Raw genomic sequence first — 21,965 nt, 5'->3', positions numbered from 1 at the left:
TGAAAATCCAGATATACAATGTCTACTGGGTCGCCCTTGTCTATCTGCCTGTTTACTTCCTCGAAGAAGTGCAGGAAGTTCGTCAAGCAAGATCGTCCTTTGCTGATGCTGTGCTGACTGGTCCTCATCAGATTGTGTCCGTTGAAGTGATCAATGATGCGGTCTTTTATCAGCGCCTCTACTATCTTTCCCGGTACCAAGGTCAGACTCACCGGTCTGTAGTTTCCTGGATCTCCCTTCAAACCTTTTTTGAAGATCGGCATAACATTCGCCATCTTCCAGTCTTCTAGAATCTTTCCCAATTTTATTGACAGATTGGCTATTAGTTGAAGTAGTTCAGCTATAGTCACTTTCAGTTCTTTTAAGACCCTCGGATGGATGCCATCCGGTCCTGGGGATTTGTCACTCTTAGTCCTATCAATCTGCCTGCATACTTCTTCTGGACTGACCGTCATCCTTGTCAGTTTCCCTTCTTCGCCTCCAGCGTATAGCCTGTCGGGTTCTCAAAGGCACCCAGCGTAAGAAGATATTTGACAGTCTGCTGGCGATGCATGCAGCGAAACTGGACCACACTATCTCCAACCTGCTGATAACAACAAACGACTACAAATATTTTCGTAAAGAAATCAAAACCCAGCTATTCAAAAAATCTATACAGATGGCTTAACTTCAACCGAACCCCCCTCAACGCAACTCCCCCCTCCACCCCCCTTCACCAGTTCCCTTCTCTTTAGCCTCAAGCATGTCAACTGCTTCCCTAACGGTATATGTACTGGATCTGCACTATTTCCTATTTGTACAGCATCTTGTAGCTCTTGAAATATACAGCTCCATTATTCTTGTAACTTCTCCTGGAAATGACCAGAATTCTCTCTGTAATTATCCTGGAAATGTCCAGTTGTCTCTTTTGTAATCCGCCCAGAACTGCAAGGTTGAGGCGGAATAGAAATCAGTAATGTAATGTAATGTTCTGGTATGTTGTGTATATCCTCTTTGGTAAATACAGATGCAAAAACCATGTTCAGTTTATCGGCAGTGGCTTTGTCTTCCTTTAGCATTCCCTTTATTCCATGATCATCCAACGGTCCCATTGCTTCCTTTGTGGGTCGTTTCCCCTTAATATATCGAAAGAACGGCTTGAAGTTTTTCGCCACCATGGCTATTTTTTCCTCATAGTCTCTTTTAGCCTCTTTTACCGCTTTATGGCACCTGCGTTGATGCTGTTTGTGCTTCTTCCAGTTTTTGTCTGTTTTTGACCTTTTCCATTCCTTGAATGAAGTCTTCTTGTCTCTGATCGCTTCCTTCACCGTTACAGTGAGCCACGCCGGTTCTTTGTTCTTTTTCCTCTTGGATCCCTTGTTGATACGCGGTATATATAGATTATGCGCCTCGGTGACCGTGTCCTTAAAAAGGGTCCATGCCTGCTCTAGCGTTTTTACAGTGCTTATCCTCTTTTTGATCTTCTTCCCCACCATGAGTTTCATCCTTTCGTAATTCCCTTTTCTGAAGTTCAGTGCCGTAGCCGTCATTCTGGATCGATGCTTCGCCCCTGCATCCAGGTCGAAGCGGATCATATTGTGATCAATGGTTCCTAGCATCCCCTCTACTACCACATCTTGCATCTTTCCTCATAGTCCATATAGAATTAAGTCCAGAATTGCATTTCCTCTCGTGTTTTCCTTGATAAGTTGTTCCAGGAAGCAATCACCCACAGCATCCAGGAACTTGGTCTCCCTACCGCAGCTGGAAGTGCCTAGATTCCAATCTATTCCTGGATAGTTGAAATCACCCATGATAACTGCGTTGCCTCCCTTACAGTTTCACTTGATCTTATCTATCATTTCTCCATCAATTTCTTCGGACTGCCCTTTGGTCGATAGTAGATGCCAATCTTTATTTCCAATCCATTGGCTCCTGGAATTTTGACCCATAGAGACTCTAATTTATTCGTCATTTCAGGCATGTTCCCTCCAGTAGATTCAATTCCTTCTTTGACATATAGGGCGACGCCCCCACCTTTTTGACCCACTTTGTCTTTGCAGTATAGTTGGTATCCCGGTAGCACAGTGTCCCAGATGTGTTCTTCGGTCCACCATGTTTCTGTGATGCTGATGATGTGAAAGTTATCCATTTGTGTTATAGCTTCTAATTCACTCATCTTGTTCCTTAGGCTCCTTGCGTTCGTGTATATACATTTGAGATTGTGGCTTTCTCTTTTCTTGCATTTCCTTAGCTCTTGTGTCCCCTTAGATCTGTCTTTCCTGAGATCCGGTAAGTCTTCCCCGCTATCTTCCTGCACGGTATCTTCTGGGTATACCGGTTCCCGAACCATTGACACTCTCACTTGGTCGACTGTCGGCTTTCCCCTTTTTCCTAGTATAAAAACTTCTCAATTCCTCTCTTGATGTTGTTTGCAAGTAGCCTCGTTCAATTGCAATTTCCATAGCATAAAATAAGTTTTCTAACCAGTGCATTAATTTGGGCATCGAGTGAAAGGTTTTGGTCTAAATAAACTCCTAAAATTTTTATAACTGGCATAAGAGTATGTCTGTTCTTGATATTAAAATTGGATTTGATTCAGGGAAGGTGGGTTTGTTTTTTTCACATAAGTGCAGCGTTTGATAGCATTAATCACCAGCCAGCTATTCCTAAAGAGATTACAAACTTTTGGTATAGCCAGTTTCACAACCCGGGGACTTTGAGCGCAGCAGACTACCCAGGCTGTGACAAAATACTGGTTCGGCGTGTCCCCTTTAGCTTGGGGTACCCTTCAGGCCTGGCAATGGCTATGTTGTGGTCAAACCCCAGTACTTTGGGTAAGTATTTGCCCTTTTCAGCAAAATAAGTAAACTTCCACCAATGTTCAAGTTCTAGAGAGATTTATTATTCTTGGCCACTGGCCGTACTTTGTGTTCGGGTTCAAGGCACCCTTTTGCCACAGAATAATTCAACTGTTTCAACAGCAACCAAAAGCAAAGAATCAGCAATAAACAAAAACACAGTTTTTCTTCCAGCAACTGGCCAACAGCCACCTCAGCTGTTGCAATTGATTAAACTTCCAAAATCTTACCTTCTTTACCAGCACTATGCCAGGTAAAGACACTAGGTAGAGAGAGGTAAGGTACAAATAATACTTTCAGGCAGGTTCTTGAAGTAACTAGTAGCAATGCTTAGTTTTAGAAATGTCTTTGCCCCTTTTATACAGGCTGAGACGGTTCTTTGCACCAGGCAGCTTTTCTGCCCAGAGAGTTTTAAGTATCCCCCTCTGGTTTTAAGTGAAGCAAAAGATTCAAATATAAACTTCACATCTTTTAAAGTCCAGAAACCAGTAGACATGAAAAGGACAGTTCTTAGTCACAGGCTGCCTCAGCATTCAGAACGGCTTCCAGGCACAGCTGTTGCAATGCATTATTACTAATTAGCTGTCTCCGTTCAAACGTACCTCAGTGCCAAAACCCAGCCAACAAGCAAAAACAAAAATAGAAAAACCAAAAGTTTTCCTCTGGGCTAATTTTGTGGAAAAGAAAAATGTTTCAGTTCATAAGCAGGAATGCTCCTGCCAGAACAAGCCACTTTCTTCCAGGCAAAATGCCCAAAACAAAACAGTTTATAGCAATATCCTTCTGTTAGAGTTAATAGCACAAATCAGCACATTTGCATTTGCAGCAGATGATTTCCATCAATTCCACACTAGGCTCTGGTTCACACTGCTGCTTGAAAATCCATAGCCTCCACGCTTTTCAACTGTTTTTCTGCTGTGACAGGATTAACTTCCTGCATCTCAGTCTTCCAGCCTCTCATAGTCTGACTGTGAAAAAGACAACCGTCTTTCTCTGCCTCTTTCTGTCTCCTGCTCCTTCTGCTGGCCCCCTCCTCCTGACTCTCACCGGCTTCCATTTAAGGAGGATGGGTATCAGTTCTCTAGAGAACTGCTTTCGTTTGCCAGAGGTCAGATTTCCCTGCTCTTTTCTTAAAGGAACAGCAGGCATTTTAGGTAAGAATCTCCTGACAGGATTTAAAGACTCTCTACAAAGGTGCAAGCTTTTCTGCTTAACTTTCCGTGTCTCAGGCTGGCTATTCCAGTGATAGTCATCGACTACATGTTCCAGGGCACTGACCTGGTCAGCTTTTCTGCAATGGGGCTGTCTAGACTTTACACTCTTCACAGGAACAAAACCTCTGCTAGCAGTGGGTTTGTTACACCAGACAAGTGTTGAAATGGTTTACCTCACTGTTGCAGGATTGTCATTTTCAAGTAAAATTAGGTGCCGCTAGTTCATCTTGGATTAAAATTAGCTCTGAGCCAATCGGGGCTGTAGGCTCCTCCCTCTGTATCCCATGTGATTTGCTCAGATGTCAGACCTTAGTCCCCCTCCCTGTGCATCATATGGTGCACCAGGAAGGGGAAGGCCCGTCATTTTCCATGGGCGGGGCTTGGAGCTAGAGTGACGTCTAGCAAAGGTACTGGAGGTGGGGTTCAGGGGAGCATCCAGTGGCAGAGGTAGTGGGCATACCTCCTGCCTTTTTTTTGGGGGGAAGAAAGGGGGGTCTCCAATGGCAGGAGGAAGTGGGCATATCTTCTGCCTTTTTGGGGGGGAGGAAGGGGGGTCTCCGTTGGCAGGAGGGAGTGGGCATCCCTCCTGCCAACTTTCTCTCATGGGGGATTCCTGGTGATGCATTTGTCGTGGATCGTTGGGGAAGGCCGTCATAAGCAGTAGGGGACACTTTTTTTTTTTCTTTTTTTATGGGTTATGGGACAGATATTTTGTGTGTGTAACGCATGCAAAATATCTATGCCATTGGAAAAAAATAGGCTGACTTGTCAGTAACACGGTTACCGACAGGTCTAGACCAGTCATTTTTTTCCAATGGCTAAAACCCCATGGTTCTTGTTTTGTTTTGTTTTTTTGCATAGCCAAGCGATGTTAGTGCATCAATCACTTGGCTTCTTTGCATGGTGTTTTAGCTAATTTGCATGGCTGGATCGGAAAATGGGTGATTGAGGGGGAAATTGGTGAGCCGTTTTGTGCATCGGGTCAGTAAAAGCAATCATCGGTAAAGCTAACTTTAGTGCATCTAGCCCAGGGGTGCCCACACTTTATGGGCTTGCAAGCTACTTTTATAATGACTAAGTCAAAATGATCTACCAACAATAAAATTTAAAAAAAACACAAAGCACACTGAAAGGCAGAGAAAATGTTAATTATTCATATTCCGGGTTTTTTCAAAGAAGTCACGGCAGATGACTCTATGCAATGTCACCTCAGTAACAAAATACAAAAATAGACAAATATACCCCCTCCCTTTTTACTAAACCACAATAGTAGGTTTTAGCACAGGGAGTTACGCTGAATGCCTCGCGCTGCTCTCAATGCTCATAGGCTCCCTGCGCTAAAAAACGCTATTGCAGTTTAGTAAAAGGGAGCCATAGTGCAAAATATAGACAGCAGGTATAAATTCTCAAAACCGACACATTTTGATCACTAAATTGAAAATAAAATCATTTTTCCTACTTTTGCTGTTTGGTGATTTCATGAGTCTCTGGTTGCACTTTCTTCTTCTGACTGTGCATCCAATCTTTCTTCCTTTCTTTCAGCCTCCTGTATGTTTCCTCTCCTCCAGACCTCATTCTCTCCCCCAACTTTTTCTTTCTGTCTCCCTGTTCCCCCTTCTTTCTGTCTCCCTGTCTGCCCCCTTTCTTTCTTTCTCTGTGCTCTCCCCCAAGCCACTCGGTTTGCTGCCACTGCCATCGGGGAACAGCCCCCAAGCCACCGCCGTCCCAAGCTTTCCCTGCAGAAGCATCGCGCTGACCAGCATTCCGCTCCCTGACGTCAATTCTGATGTAGGAGAGGAAGTTCCGGGCCAACAAGTCATTTCTCCTCATTCCATCCAGCCTGAGCCCCATCTCTCCTTGATCCAGCATTTCCCTTCTGTGTCTGTCAGAATTACCATTCCACCTATTTTCCAGCATCACCGTTCTTTGTGTCCATCTCACCTATATCCCTATCTCACCACTTTTTCAGAATCTTCATTTGTCTCTGTCCTTGTCTTTACCCCATGTTCACCATTTGCCCTTTCAATGTCTTTATCTCCCCCCCACACACACACTTTTTCAGCATTACTTCTATGTCTCTATTTCACCTCCTCTTCATGTCCCCTCTGTATCTCTATCCTTATTCAGTAGGTCCTGCTTACTCTTTCTCTTCTTTGTGTCACTGTCTCCATTTTCAGCTTTCCCCCCTTTTCCTTTGTTAATGCACCCTGTAGCCAGAATCTTTCCACCCTCCCTCCACTCCGGCCCAGCCCAGTATGAAATATTTCCTTTTGTTTCCCTCCCCTCTCTCTTTCTCTCTCTCTTCTGCTCCCTCACCCACGAGTCCTGCATCTGGCCCTCTCCCTTCTACCTGCACCTGGCAAAACCCCCCTGCTCCGCGGCTCTCTTAAGCAACTCGTCAGCAGCGGTGATCAAGACAAGCTGCCGACATCGAGGCCTTCCCTCTACGAGTCCCGTCTTTGTGGAAAAAGGAAGTTGAAACAAGCGGGACTCGCAGAGGGTAGACCCCGACGTCAGAAGGTTGTGTCGATCGCTGCTGCTGAGTTGTCGAAGAGAGCCGCGGAGCAGGAGATGTGGCCGGAAGCAGGTAGAAGGGAGAGGGCTGCTGGAAGAGGTAGAAGTTCCGGAGTATGACACCACCCGGGCCAGAATGATTTCTTTTTCAGGCTGTTGCTGCTGCCGCCGCCATGCTACCACGCCTCCCCCCCCCCCCCCCGAAATGACAAAAACAGCCTAATGCCCAGCGTCGGCGTCTTTTGACGTCGGGGAGAGGAAGGCTGATAGGCCCGGTAGATCAGGACGGCAACACGAGTCTATCACAGAGCCCGGGATGGGCTCTGCGATCGACTCACGTTGCCTTCCTGAGCTACCGGCCGATCGCGATCGACGCGTTGGGCACCCCTGATCTAGCCCATTGACTTTTGGCATTAGTACAAGTGGGCTGTGCAGTCCCATCTACAATCAGTCTGTTCTCGGTCTCCAGCAGGTGGAGGTGGTAAGCCTGTGCAGTCCTTTTCCCTTTGATAGGGCCTGTTGGATCTGATTAGTGACCTTTTTATTGTCCCTTTTTATTGTCCGGTCAGAGCTTGGAGGATCTTTTCAGGGGTCTGTCTGACCTCGGGGTTGCCACACTCAAAAGGTTGAGTCCTTCCCCCCCCCATTTCCCCCACCGTCCCAAATTTTATTTCTTTAGAGGAGCCTCAGCTGTACTCCTGGCCACCCTAAAGGCACAGACTACAGTTTTGAGAGCCTGTGGGGGTCTGCTGTCTTATGCTTTACAGCCGTTTGCTGTGGGAACAATTGAATTAAAAAAAAAAAGGCCTGAAGCAGCCGGTCTAAAGGAAGCTTTAATTTGGCTTTATTTGCTTTCCAGTTGTTTTGTACATTGTTTTCCTGTTCATACGCTATAAGCACTTTTGAAAAACAGAAGCGGAGATATAATATCTCGTTCCTCCTGAGGCATCTGGTAGATTGGATCAAGAACACTCAATATTACACTCCTGTACTCTTTAAGCAACAGCTGATGTCTCCAACTTATCTGTTCTTATGTTTATGCTCGCCTACCTCATCGGATATTTTCTACCCACAGACATCCTTTGTTGAAATCTATGCTCCAGTGTTGGGAATGGTTTTGTAAACATTTGCACTTGCCATTTACTTCCATGATTTTGTTGCTGTAATGGGATAATCTGGATCTGGACGCTGATGCTATTAAAACCTATTTGAAAAGATGGAGTGACAAAAGCTTTAGCTACGTGTGGGACCTTGAATGAAAACATGGCGGATATGGGGCGAGAAATACTAACTTTATCTCGTTCAACTAAAATCAGGTTAGTTTGGGTAGTTTAGTGCCCCCTGGGACTATGATGCTTTGGTGGCGGTTTAGAATCAGGACCTTCCTCCTCTGGAACAGATATCTGGCGCTGGATTACTTCTCCTTATGAACTATCTCAAACGATTAACTCAGTTGCTCTTCAAGAACAGCATTACAAATTCCTTTTACGTTTATATATTTCTTCATATCAGACTTATGTTTCTGGATTTGCTTCTCATGTTCAGTGTCCAAAATACCACTCTATTCCTGCTGGTTTGCTATGTATATTTTGGTCTTGTGAGAGAATACAAATGTTCTGGTCCTTTGTTGGACTCTATCTACAGTCTATGTTGCATAAAAGGATCTCTTTGAGGGCGGATGTCCTGCTTTTCTCTCAGGTTTCCTCTCTGGGTTTGTCTAGGGGGTGGGGATTATTACTGCAAAAAGCTTCCTTACTACCTCGGAAATGTATCCTCCTATGGAGGCAGGCCCAATATTCCTACCTTCACTCTTTGGAGGCATGAATTGTTTATTTTGTTAAAATTTGAATATTTAGATGTAAAGCAGGGAGTGCCCGGTCAATGGAGAAGGTTTAAGGCCATCTGGGATGATTTGTCCCATAGAGCCTATAGTACTCTACTGAACCTTTGCCACTGTGGTGCTTTGGGGGAGGGAGGGTTGTTCTATGTTTGGGTATTACTTTGCATCTCTAAGTCTCCATGAAGGAACCACAAGGATGACTTTCTTTTGTCTCTTTTCTTATTGATTTATTTGTATGACTGTTCTATTATGAAAATTGAATTAAAAAATCTTTTTTTTTTTTTTTAAAAAAGCAGAAGTGTGTTTTGTATGTTTGCTGAGTGGTGGATGCGGCTGGTGTGTGTGTGAAGTGCTCAGCCGCTTCGAGGGGGAATCCGCATTGGCTTCGGATGCCAGCGTGCAGGGCTTGGTGCTGGAAAAGTCCGCGCTTCCTCTATATCTCTCGCTGTGGTTTCCTCAGCCACCGACGGTCAGGGAAATCAGTAGGAGACACACTGGCCTCCAGCGACCATAATATGGTATGGCTCAACCTCAAGAAAGGTTTCCCTAAGACAAACACAGCAACAAGGGTTCTCAACTTTAGAGGTACAGACTTCAACCGCATGGGAGATTTTGTCCATCAGGAGCTACATAAACAAGCAAAATCTGACAATGTGGAGGATATATGGTCGTCTCTGAAATCCATACTACACGAAGCAACAGACCGATACATAAAGACAGTAAGTAAACGCAGGAGAAACAAAAGACCCCAATGGTTCAGTAAAGAAATTTCAGACCTAGTTAAACAGAAAAAAGACGCATTTATCACCTACAAACATTTAGGCAGAGAGGGGGCAAAAGAGGACTATCTAGACAGATCTAAAGCTGTCAAAACAGCAGTCAGAGAGGCCAAACTCCGAATGGAGGAAGAGTTAGCACGGAAAATTAAGAAAGGGGATAAATCTTTCTTCAGCTATATTAGTGACAGGAAAAGAAACAAAGATGGGATAGTACGCCTGAAGCAATCGGACGGCAACTTTGCGGAATCAGATTCTGAGAAGGCAGAACTACTAAACCAATACTTCTGTTCAGTATTCACCCGCGAAGCGCCGGGAGCTGGTCCACAGCTGCAGACGGGAGATAACCAGAAAGACCCGTTTCAAGATTTCGAATTTATGCCCAGTAGCGTCTACGACGAACTATCAAGACTCAAAGTAAACAAAGCCATGGGACCAGATAACCTACACCCCAGAATGCTCAGGGAGTTAAGGGAAGTCCTGGCAGAACCATTATCTGTTCTTTTCAATCTTTCCCTAAGCACAGGAAGGGTCCCCTTGGACTGGAAAACCGCCAACGTAATCCCACTCCACAAAAAGGGCTGCAGGACAGAGACAGCAAACTACAGACCAGTGAGTCTCGCGTCTATAGTGGTAAACTCATGGAAACACTGATCAAACAGAATATTGACACAATCCTAGACGAAGAAAAACTGCGTGATCCACACCAACACGGGTTCACCCAGGGTAGATCCTGCCAATCTAATCTGATTAGCTTTTTTGACTAGGTTACTAGACAACTGGACGCCGGAGAGTCACTGGACGTGGTATATTTGGACTTCAGTAAAGCATTTGATAGCGTCCCTCATCGAAGATTACTGAACAAGCTGAAATCGATAGGATTAGGAGACACTCTAACTACATGGGTTGGGGATTGGCTAAGTGGTAGACTTCAGAAGGTACCCCATTCCTTAGCATCGGACGTGATCAGTGGAGTGCCGCAGGGCTCGGTCCTGGGCCCGATTCTATTCAACTTATTCATAAGAGATATGACGCAAGGACTTAGAGGAAGGGTATCACTGTTCGCCGCCGCCGCCAAACTTTGCAACATAGTAGGCAGAAGCTTATTACCTGATAATATGACACACGACCTACTGCTGCTGGAACAATGGTCAACTACTTGGCAGCTAGGCTTCAATGCTAAAAAATGCAAGATAATGCACCTGGGTAAGAGAAGCCCGCGTAGAACTTATGTACTAAATGGTGAGACCTTGGTTAGGACCACGGCGGAACGCGATCTAGGAGTGATCATTAGCGAGGACATGAAGGTTGCCAATCAAGTGGAGAAGGCTTTCTCCAGGGCAAGACAAATGATGGGGTGTATCCGCAGAGGTTTCGTCAGCAGGAGACCTGAAGTTATGATGCCGTTGTACAGAGCCATGGTGAGGCCTCACTTAGAGTACTGTGTTCAGTTTTGGAGACCACACTACTGAAAGGACATGCTGAGGATCGAGTCGGTTCAGCGAACGGCCACCAGGATGGTCTTGGGGCTCAAGGATCTCGCGTATGAAGAAAGACTAAAGAAATTGCGGCTGTACTCACTTGAGGAAAGAAGAGAACGGGGAGATATGATTGAAACGTATAAGTACATCACGGGATGAATCGAGTCAGAAGATGATATCTTCTGGCTCATGGGACTCTCGACCACCAGAGGCCATCTGCTGAAAGTCAGGGGAGGGAAGTTTCATGGCGACTCCAGGAAGTACTTCTTCACCGAGAGAGTGGTGGATCATTGGAACAGACTTCCACTCCAGGTGATAAAAGCCAGCAGCATGACGGATTTTAAGAGAAAATGAGATACTCACGTGGGATCTTTAAGGGAGTAAACTCAGGGGGGGGGGGATACTTGGAATGGGCAGACTTGGTGGGCTATAGCCCCTTTCTGCCGCTTTTTTCTATGTTTCTATGTTACAGTGGCTGCTGCCTGCGGTTCTGGTTTAGTGGCTGGGTCTAGTCAGGCCTTGTTGCTGCTCCTGCCCTCAGGAGACAGTTTTTTGACAGGCTTTTCTCCGGTTTTAGTGGGAAGCTCCGTCATTTTGCCTGTGACCTCAGGTGGCCTTCCTGATGTTTTAGAGCAACAGGAACAGGTCCTAGCTGTTGTTTCTGCACCTGCAGTGAGTTCTGTTGTGCTGGGGGGTTTGCCCTGACTTTGTTTTAGCCATGTACAAGGCTTATTTGCAGGCGTCTGGGGGTCCTGCTTTTTCCCCAGAGGTCTCAGGTCTGTTGGAGGGTCTCTACCTTCCATGTCTGCCCCTGTCCAGTCTCCCGAGCCATCGTCCAAGCCGCCGTGGGTGTCTTGTGACGAGGAATTTTTCCTGGTTGACATGGTTTCACCAGATGGGGTGGACCCCAAGATCTAAGGGGGATGAATGATTGGGGGGGGGGGGGGGGTTGGAGGCACCAGTTGGCGAGGATGCGTGTCTCGTGTGCATTTTTCACCAGGAAGAGCTTATTCTGTAGTTGTCTTAATTTTTGTGTTTTGAGGGGAAGTTAAGGCGTTACCTGCATTGGCAAACTAGGGAAGTCATGGACCTCATGGCCATGAGTGTCAACACCAAAGCGCTGAGGTTCTTCAGTCGGTGCAGGGATTTCCAGGCCAAGGGGCTGGTTTTTCTGATGCAGGCTTGGCTGATGGTCAGGCTGCTGTATGTTTTTCCTTCCTGGCCTCTGGTGGGCTGAGTGCTTCTTTGCATTGCCCAGCACGCAGTCCGCATGATCCTGCTTGCTCCGGACTGGCCCAGGTGCTCGTGGCACGCAGATCTGGTTCGGCTTCTTGTAGCAGATCCTCTCCCACTGCCCCTCTCGCCTAACGTTCTGACTCAGGGTCCCATTCCCATGTTCGATCCAGGTCCCTTTTGTCTTACGGCTTCGGTTTTGAAAGGGAACACCTAAATAAGAAAGGATATTCAGATAAGGTGATTTCCACTCTCTTGGGTTCTCTGAGATTTTCCACCTCTTGGGCTTATATGTGCATTTGGCGTCTTTTTGAGGAGTGGTGTTCCGCATGCCTTTGCCTCACATCTTGGAGTTTTTCAGGATGGCCTGGAGCCAGGACCTTGTCTGGCCCTTTCTCAGGGTTCAGATTGTGGCTTTGTTGTCTTTTCGTGGTCTGTTGTAGGATTGGCGTTTGGCCTCTTCTCCCGATCTGATTCGATTCGTGAGAGCAGCAAAATTGCTCCAGCCTCCATTTCGCCCTTCAGTTCCTTCCTGGGATTACATTACATTACATTACATTAGGGACTTCTATTCCGTCTATACCTTGCAGTTCAAGGCGGATTACAAAAGAGCTAATTGGACATTTCCAGTGAAGTTACAACAGTTGTTTTTTTTGTTTGTTTGTTTGTTTTTGGTTACAAGGGAGGAGAGGTAGCTGGATTAATTCCGGAAGAACTTGCAAATTGGATATTAAATTGACTGTACGTTACTGTGTGATATAACAAATAGATTACAGTTAGAGTACAAATAAAATTACATTACATTTCAGGGATCTGAATACTTGGTTGGTATTTTGGGAGGAAGAGATTATTTAAGTGGAGGTTTTGGGGGAGAATTTATCTAGGAGAAGGGGGAAGGGTTGGGTTAAGATACCTGGATAAATTTTTTGAAAAGTAGAGTTTTGATTTCTTTTCGAAAAGTTTTGAAGTCGCCCGTTGCCATCAACAGGTTGGAGATGGAGTGGTTAAGTTTTGCTGCTTGTGTCGCCAGAAGGTTATCAAACATCTTTTTGCGCTGAGTGCCCTTGAGTAGAGGGAAGGCAAAAGGGTTCGGAGTTCTTCTTTGTCTTGAGGTGAGGATCTGGTTTAGGCGGTTGTTTAGATAGGGGGGGGCGGAGCTTTGAATAATAGACAGTAGAATTTGAATTGAATTCGTGCTTGCATAGGTAGCCAGTGAGAGTCTAGGAAGGCAGTTGTAATATGATCATATTTTCTCAGGGAGTAGATCAGTCTGAGGGCAGTGTTTTGTATAGTCTGAAGTTGTTTTATCATGTTGGCAGGACAAGGTAGATAGAGGGAATTGCAATAGTCCAGTAGACCTAAGACTAAGGATTGGACGATTAGCCTGAATTGTGCTGGGTCGAAGAATTTTCTTAATTTACGTAGATTTCTCATAATTAAAAAAGCTTTCTTAGATGTTTTATTGATTTGGGACTGCATTGCGCAGCATCTGTCTATCGTTACTCCTAGGAGTTTGAGTTCGGGCTGTATTGGGTATTTGGTGTTTTTAATTTTCAGTTCTGTAATGGTGGGAGTTTTGGCCTTTTTGAGCAGAAGGGATTTTGTTTTATCTGAATTTAGTTTCAGTTTGTGGTCTACCATCCATTTTTCCACTGCATCTAGGGTTATTTCCAGTTTTGCTGTAGTGGTGGTCTCTGATGTGTCGAAGGGGAGGATTATGGTGATGTCGTCTGCGTAGCTGAAGGATGTAACATTTAAGTTATCTAAAGTGGCTCCAAGGGAGGAAATAAATAGGTTGAAGAGCGTAGGTGATAGAGATGATCCTTGTGGAACTCCGCATGGGTTGGACCATGGTTCTGATTTAATATTATTGGACTTTACACTGTAGGTTCTTGATTTGAGGAATCCTTGGAACCAATTGTAGACCTTGCCTGAGATCCCAATGGCGTCAAGTATCTGTAGCAGTATGGAGTGGTCGACCAGGTCAAATGCTGCGGAGAGGTGAAGTTGGATTAGCATCATCTTTTTGCCTTTGCTAATTTGCTGTCGAGCTGTGTCTAGTAGTGTTTCTATGCTGTGGTTGGTTCTAAATCCTGATTGTGAGGGGTGAAGTAGGTTATGGTCTTCCAGGTAATTGGTGAGGTATTGTGCAACTAGACCTTCTATTATTTTAACGTATATTGGTATTGAAGTGATTGGTCTGTAGTTGGAGGGGTTATCTATTGGGCCTTTGTGGTCTTTCATGATTGGGGTGATTATGATCTCTCCAAGGTCTTGAGGTAATTGACCTTCTGTTAATGTGGTTTGAATCCATAGCATGAGGTTGGCTCTGAATGTGGTGGAGGAGTTTGATAACAGGTAGGCGGGGCAGTTATTTAGGTCGCAAGAAGCTTGGCTGTATTTTTTGTAGAGTTGATTCATATCCGACCAATGTAATATGGGAAAGACTGTCCAGCTTCTGTCTGCGGCGATGGCTTCTCCTGTTGAAGGGTTTGTTATCTTGTCGAGGTGGGTGTGAGTATTGTTGAATGCGGTTCTGATCTTGGTGATCTTAATTTTGAAATGGTCTGCTAGTTGGATAGCTGTCGGTGGGTGGTTTCCTTGTGTAGCTAGGTGAGGTTTGGTGTCGGTCAGATTCTTTACTAGATTGAATAGCTTTTTTGTGTCTAGAGTTTCCGTGCTTATCATTTTGGAGTAGTAGGCTTTCCGTTTTTCCTTGAGTTTGTTCTTGTATTGGTTGATTTGAGTTCTCCATGCTGTTTTTGTGTGTTCTAGGCTCTTTTTTTTCCATTCTCTTTCTAGTTGTCTGGTTCTTTCTGTTCTTGTTCATCCTCCTTTTGAGCCACTCTGCTCCTGCATATTAAAGGACCTTACGCTTAAGGTAGTGTTCCTGGTGGCCATTGCTTCTGCAATATAAGTTTCCAAACTGCAGGCCTTTTCGTGTAGGTCTCTTTTCCTGGAGTTCTCTAGGGAGGGGGTTGTGCTGCGGTCGGTTCTCTTCTTTCTTCCGAAGGTGGTTTCGCCTTTTCATGTCAACTAGGCTGTGGTCTTTCTGGTTTTAGGTAGTCAGGAGGGCTTGTTGGAGCAGAGGTAGTTGCGCAAACTGGATTTTATTTATTTATGCATTCATTTTTGTATACCGTTCTCCCAGAAGAGCTCAGAACGGTTTATATGAATTTATTCAGGTACTCAAGCATTTTTTCTAGTCTGTCCTGGCGGGCTTAAAGTTTATCTAATGTATCTGGGGCAATGGGGAGATTATGTGATTTGCCCAGGGTCAAAAGGAGCAGTGTGGGTTTGAACCCACAACCCTAGGGTGCTGAGGCTATAGATTTAACCACTGCGCCACACTGTCCCCATAGGATCCTGCGCACTTAATGTTCAGCAGACCCAGGAGTTCCGTAAGTCAGATTGTCTTTTTGTCCTGTTAGCAGGTCCTCGTAGAGGGGGCGGTGCTTCTAATGCTACGATTGCACACTGGATCAAGGAGGCTATCGCTTTGGCATACCTTCTTCAAAAGAAGCCTGTTCTGGAATTTCTTAAAGTTCATTCCACTCGGGGTCAGGCAGTTTCTTGGGCCGAGTTTTAGTACCTGCAGTGGATATCTGTATAGCTGCAGTTTGGTCTTCTCTCCATTCCATTATGTGGCACTACTGTGAGAACATTGAAGCGCTTTGAGACACTGTTTTCAGTGAGCATGTTCTAGTGGCGGCCCCGTACATGAAGAAGGACACAGTACTACTCAAAAGGTTCCAGAGAAGAGCGACTAAAATGGTTAAGGGGCTGGAGGAGTTGCCGTATAGTGAGAGATTAGAGAAACTGGGCCTCTTCCCCCTTGAAAAGAGGAGACTGAGAGGGGACATGATCGAAACATTCAAGATAATGAAGGAAATAGACTTAGTAGATAAAGACAAGTTGTTCACCCTCTCCAACATAGAGAGAATGAGAGGGCACTCTCTAAATTTAAAAGGGGATAGATTCCGTACAAATGTAAGGAAGTTCTTCACCTAGAGAGTGATAGAAAACTGGAATGCTCTTTCAGAGGCTGTTATAGGGGAAAACACCCTCCAGGGATTCAAGACAAAGTTAGACAAGTTCCTGCTGAACCAGAATGTACGCAGATAAGACTAGTCTCAGTTAGGACACTGGTCTTTGACCTAAGGGCCACCATGGGAGCGGGCTGCTGGGCACGATGGACCACTGGTCTGGCCCAGCAGCGGCAATTCTTATGTTTTATGGTACTGCTTTGGTACATCCCATCCATTTCTGTGCCTGTCTAGAAGGATGATAAAGGAGAAGAAATTAGATCATTACCTGCTAATTTTCTTTTTTAGTCTCTCCAGACCAGCACAGAACTCTGCCCTGTTTGGTTTGTTTTTTTCGATGGTTGTTGGGGGAGTTGCACAAGCAGCAGCATTTGGTTCAACTGGTTTAGCTGTCGAAATGTGGGATGTTTGGGGAAGGTTCTTGGTATCCAACAGTATCCAACAGTGTTTTCTTGGTCCACTTGGGGCTAGACTTAAGTTTTTTCTCCATGTGAATGTGGAGTCATATGTTCTTGTTCAGCCTAGTTGATTTCTGCTTGGCTGTTTGTAAAGACTGATTGTAAGAGGGACAGCACAGCCTACTTGTACTGTTGCCAATAGTCAATGTCTCAGTCTCCACCCGTTGGCAGTGGAGCGTAAACCCATCCGTTTCTATGCTGGTCTGGAGGAAGTAAAAAAGAAAATTAGCAGGTAAGGACCTAATTTTTCCTTTCCCTGGACTTCCAGCATTATACACCAAACTTTTGCTACTATGTCTGTAAATTGTCTTACTGTAACCCAGTAAGTTTCTAACTCCTTTTCAGGGAACGTGAACAACCCCCTCGATTTGCCCAGCCTGGCTCATTTGAATACGAATATGCTATGCGCTGGAAGGCACTGATTGATATGGAGAAGCAACAGCAGCAACAAGTAGACAGAAACATTCAAGAAGCACGAGAGAAGATGGAGGTTGAGATGGAGGCTGCCCGACATGAACACCAGGTCATGCTTATGAGGCAGGGTGAGTAGTACCTCAGTGACAGTGTAACACGTTGGATTCAAGCTCACTCTTTTATACTTTGGGATTAGAGAGTGGAAATAGGTGATTCTGCTCTAGACTTTGGCTTCCTTTTTCTTTCAGATGTACTGAATAAATGATTAGCTGATTGTGCTTTCTCTCTTTTTGATCCATGTCCTGTAGAATTATGTCTCTTGCCTCTTGCACACTGTAAAGATTTGAGGCTGAGGCCCCTTGTAGTGGTTTTTGGCCATGCTTTATAAACGGATAAGTTTCTTAAGTTTTGCTCTCTGAGGTATAATACTTAATTTTCCAATAAAATTATATTAACCAGACTATAATAAGAAACATACTGGGGGCAGACAGAACTCAAGTTGATTACAAAAATCATTCACCGAAATATTTACTAAACAAATGTGTTTCTAGTGCAGCAGGAATATTGGTCTTGACCAGTGGGTATTTACCCTTCTTTACTGCAAAGGCTGTAGAGAGCCAAATTTACATATTCTTCTGCTCTTGGCTGTGCTGGATTGCCTCAGTCTTACTCTCTACAGGGAAGTTGTAGGATCTTCTCTGTTCTGCTTGCATTTATGTTCTTTATTTTTGGTTTTTTCTCCTGTAAGCAAACCTTTTTGGTGCTACAGAAGCTCTTAGTCCGTCCAGTCACCCCCCCCCCCCCCCCCCGAGACATCTCTGGCAGCAAGGAGATAGACTCTCAGGGCAGAGATCTGTAGCCTGCAGGCACATGCGTTGCATGATTCCTGTGTGGCCAGCCTGCATTAACAATCTGGATGCTCAGGGACCAATCCCTTGGGTTCAAGCTCGCCCCAGGTTTCATCCGCAATGAGCTTGAGCGCAGGCTATGCAGCTTCCATGGCGGGTTTGTACCAGGATTGGGGCAGACTGCATTCCTCCCCCTACAATGTATTGCGGACTCCGATGGGGATGTGAGGTAGAGAGTTGCGCGGGGACAGAAATCAAACCCATCCCCGTCCGTCCCCGCTAGGAGTCAGACCTGTCCCCGCTAGGAGTCAGACCTGTCCCTATAAACTTCAGAAGAAGTTATTTCATTTAATTATGCTACTGAATTAAAGGCTCTGGTAGAGACCCATTTACAAATAAGCAAAGACACTTTAATTTGGAAATATTTATTGAGAAGAATACATACTTTGTAAATGGGTTTCTACCATAGCCTCTAATGTAAATATAAATACTCAGCTGATGAGGACCCTCAAGCTGTCAGCTGAGGAGTTCCTCTGCAGTTGGCCGGGGGTCCCTTTTGCCAAGCTTGGCAGGCAGCAGTAGCATCCCTGACTCACAGATGCTGGCACCTCAGTGGCTCATGGATGCTTTCAGCGAGTGCTGCACTTGGTGGAGGGGAGTTTTGGCCATCTCTAGAGGAGGTCCTCTACTGGTGGTGCTTGGGTATCCCCACCAGCCACAGCAAGTACTTCATCACTGTAGAAATAAAACTGGAAATTAATTTCCTTTTCTTTTGAACACAATACAAAGAGAAGATAGATTGGTCACCTGCCTGCCTGGTGCAAGAGTGAAGGATGTGGCCAGCAGTATCACCAGGATCATAGACAACGCAGGAGGAGAGGACACTGCTGTGCTAATCCATGTGGGAACCAACGATGTGAGCGGACGGAAGTACAACAGGGAAGAACTGAAGGGTCAACTGTGCTCACTCGGAAGAAAACTGAAGGTCAGGGAGGTGAAAGTGGCCTTCTCCAAGATCCTCCCAGTTCTGAGAGTGGATGGAAAGAGACAGGATGAACTGCGAACAATCAACGCCTGGATGAGACGATGGTGCGATGAGGAGGGATTCGACTTAATGCGCAACTGGACGGCGTTCTGGGGAAGTAGCAGATACTACAGAAAGGACGGCCTACATCTCATCAAGCAAGGAGCAAGAGTCTTGGCCGAAAACATGAAGAAGACCATTGAGAAGGCTTTAAACTAAAGGTCAGGGGAGAGCCGACAGTCGACAACCAGTCGATGGCCCGGCATCAGGAGACCCCAAAGAAGAAACTACAAGTACCTGCTCAGACAAAGGGAAAGAGCATGCTGAAATCGAAAGTAACAGAGATAGAGCACAAATGGATACAAAAAGGGATGAGAAGACTAAAAAATCCAAGAAGGTTCCCCCAAGAGAACTCAATTGTGTGTACACAAATGTGCAAAGGGAGCTCAAATGTATGTACACGAATGCCAGAAGCTTGGGAAACAAAATGGGGGAACAGGAAGCAATAACAAGACGAGAAGGACTGGATAACATTGGTATAACAGAAACATGGTGGAACGAAGAAAATGAACCGGACACTGTACTATGGGGATACAAACTATACAGAAGAGATAGAATAGGGCAAAAAGGGGGAGGTATTGCCCTGTATGTCCATGAAGGAGTAGAGTCTATCAGAGAAGGGAAGACAGAAGGGAAAGAAAAATTGGAATCCCTCTGGATAAAGATTCCTAGACAAAATGAGGCTGAAACGAAAATTGGCCTCTATTATCGACCCCCGGGTCAAAAGGAAGAAACAGACGTAGAAATGATAGAAGAAATCACCAATGGATGTAGAGCAGGAAATGTAACGATCATGGGAGACTTCAACTTTCCCGGGATAAACTGGAACCTAGGCACCTCAAACTGCGGCAGGGAATCCAAGTTCCTGGAAATGATAGGGGACTGCTTCCTAGAACAAATGGTGGGAGAACCGACAAGAGGAACTGCCACCTTGGACTTGGTCCTAAATGGCATAACTGGAAGGACAACAGATGTAGAGGTCACTGTTCCATTGGGGACAAGCGATCACAGCATGATCAATTTTAAAATTGGCATCGGGAAGGGGAAACATACCAAGACTCAAACCACAACCTTTAACTTCAGAAAAGGGAAATACGACAGCATGAGAGTCATGGTTAAAAAACGGCTCAAGAAAAAGGCAGTCAAAATCAGAACGGTCGATCAAGCATGGTCCCTACTAAAAAATACCATCACCGAAGCGCATAATCTCTACATTCCACAGATATCCAAAGGAAGGAGAAATAAAAACAAAGGAGAACCCGCTTGGCTAACTAAAGAGGTGAAGGATGCAGTAAGGGATAAGAGGAACTCTTTTAAAAAATGGAAACGTGACCACACAACGGAGGCCTGGAACAGTCACAAGGTCGACCAGAAGAAGTGTCACAAGGCGGTAAGAGGCGCCAAAAAAGCCTATGAGGAAAAGATAGCGCAAGAAGCCAAAAACTTCAAGCCCTTTTTTAGATACATAAAAGGGAAAAAAACAGCTAAGGAGGCAGTGGGCCCTCTCAACGACCAAGGAAGAAAAGGGTGCATCAAGGAAGACAAACAGATTGCGGATAGGCTAAATTCATTCTTTGCGTCTGTCTTTACCAAGGAGGACACTGCATCAATGCCAGAAACAGGGAGAGCATTCAAGGGAGAAATTGAGGATAGCCTCACCACAGTAAATGTGGATTTGAACATGATATATTATCAGATCGACAAATTGAGAAGTGATAAATCCCCTGGACCAGATGGAATTCACCCGAGAGTGCTAAAGGAGCTTAAAATAGAAATCTGAGAACTATTACAATCCCTAGTTAACTTGTCAATTAAAACCGAGCAAATGCCAGACGACTGGAGGATAGCGAATGTCATCCCAATCTTCAAAAAAGGATCGAGAGGAGAACCGGGCAACTATAGACCTGTGAGTCTTACATCGGTTCCTGGGAAGATGGTTGAAGCACTAATAAAGGATAGCATAGAGCAACACCTGGAAAATCACGACCTGATGAGAGCTAGCCAACACGGCTTTAGGAAAGGGAAGTCATGTTTGACTAATTTACTTCAATTTTTTGAGGAGGTGAACAAACAAATTGATAGCTGTGAACCGGTGGATATAATATACTTGGACTTCCAGAAAGCGTTCGACAAGGTTCCCCACGCAAGGCTTCTGAAGAAACTACAAAGCCATGGAATAGAAGGAGATATACTAAGATGGATAGGCAAATGGTTGGAAAACAGATTGCAGAGGGTGGGCATAAATGGGAAGTTCTCGGACTGGGAAGAGGTAACGAGCGGTGTACCCCAGGGATCGGTTCTTGGGCCCATCTTGTTCAATATCTTCATAAACGACCTAGAAGATGAAACAGCAAGTAATTTAATCAAGTTTGCAGACGACACAAAACTATGTCGGGTAGTTGGGTCACAAAAGGACAGAGAAGAACTTCAGAGAGATTTGAACCAGCTAGAGAAATGGGCAGAAAAGTGGCAGATGAAGTTTAACATAGAAAAATGCAAAGTGATGCACCTGGGTAAGAAAAACAAGGAACATGAATATAAAATGTTAGGTGTGACATTGGGCAAGACCGAACAAGAAAGGGACCTGGGGGTACTGATAGACAGGACTCTGAAGCCGTCGGCTCAATGCACAGCGGCAGCAAAGAAAGTAAACAGGATGTTGGGCATGATAAAGAAGGGAATCACGAGTAGATCGGCGGACATCATGATGCCGCTTTACAGAGCAATGGTCAGACCACACTTGGAGTACTGTGTCCAACACTGGTCTCCCTACCTAAAGAAGGATATAACCCTACTGGAGAGGGTGCAAAGGCGAGCCACGAAGCTAGTTAAAGGTATCGATAATTTGAGCTACAAAGAACGCCTCGGAAAACTGGGATTGTTCACGCTCGAGAAGAGAAGACTGCGAGGAGACATGATAGAGACTTTTAAAATACTAAAAGGATTTGACAAAATAGAGCAAGAAACATCGTTATTCACATTGTCAAATGTGACTCAGACAAGAGGTCATGGACTGAAACTGAGGTGCACCAGGCTCAAGACAAATATTAGGAAATTCTGTTTCACATAACGAGTGGTGGACGCTTGGAACGCTCTCCCTGAGGAGGTTGTGATGGAGACCAACATTCTGGGATTCAAGGGCAAGTTGGATGCACACCTTCTTGCAAATCACATTGGGGGATACGAGTAAACAAGATTTCTCAGCAGGAAACACCTG

General features: G+C 45.1%; 1 protein-coding gene across 2 annotated transcripts in view; it reads left to right on the top strand.

Annotated features, from left to right (window-relative positions):
- Nucleotides 1-21,965, top strand: part of NONO (non-POU domain containing octamer binding) — a 360,169-nt gene that overhangs the window by 136,968 nt on the left and 201,236 nt on the right. For both annotated transcript variants that reach the window (XM_033945165.1, XM_033945166.1), the window contains exon 6: nucleotides 16,748-16,944. In XM_033945165.1, the coding sequence (XP_033801056.1) occupies nucleotides 16,748-16,944 (197 nt within the window). The remainder of the gene's footprint in view (nucleotides 1-16,747; nucleotides 16,945-21,965) is intronic.

Source organism: Geotrypetes seraphini, chromosome 5 (assembly GCF_902459505.1).
Source record: "Geotrypetes seraphini chromosome 5, aGeoSer1.1, whole genome shotgun sequence".
Classification (NCBI taxonomy): domain Eukaryota; kingdom Metazoa; phylum Chordata; class Amphibia; order Gymnophiona; family Dermophiidae; genus Geotrypetes; species Geotrypetes seraphini.
Note: the sequence above shows the minus strand (reverse complement) of the source record. Positions and strands in the feature narration are given on the sequence as shown.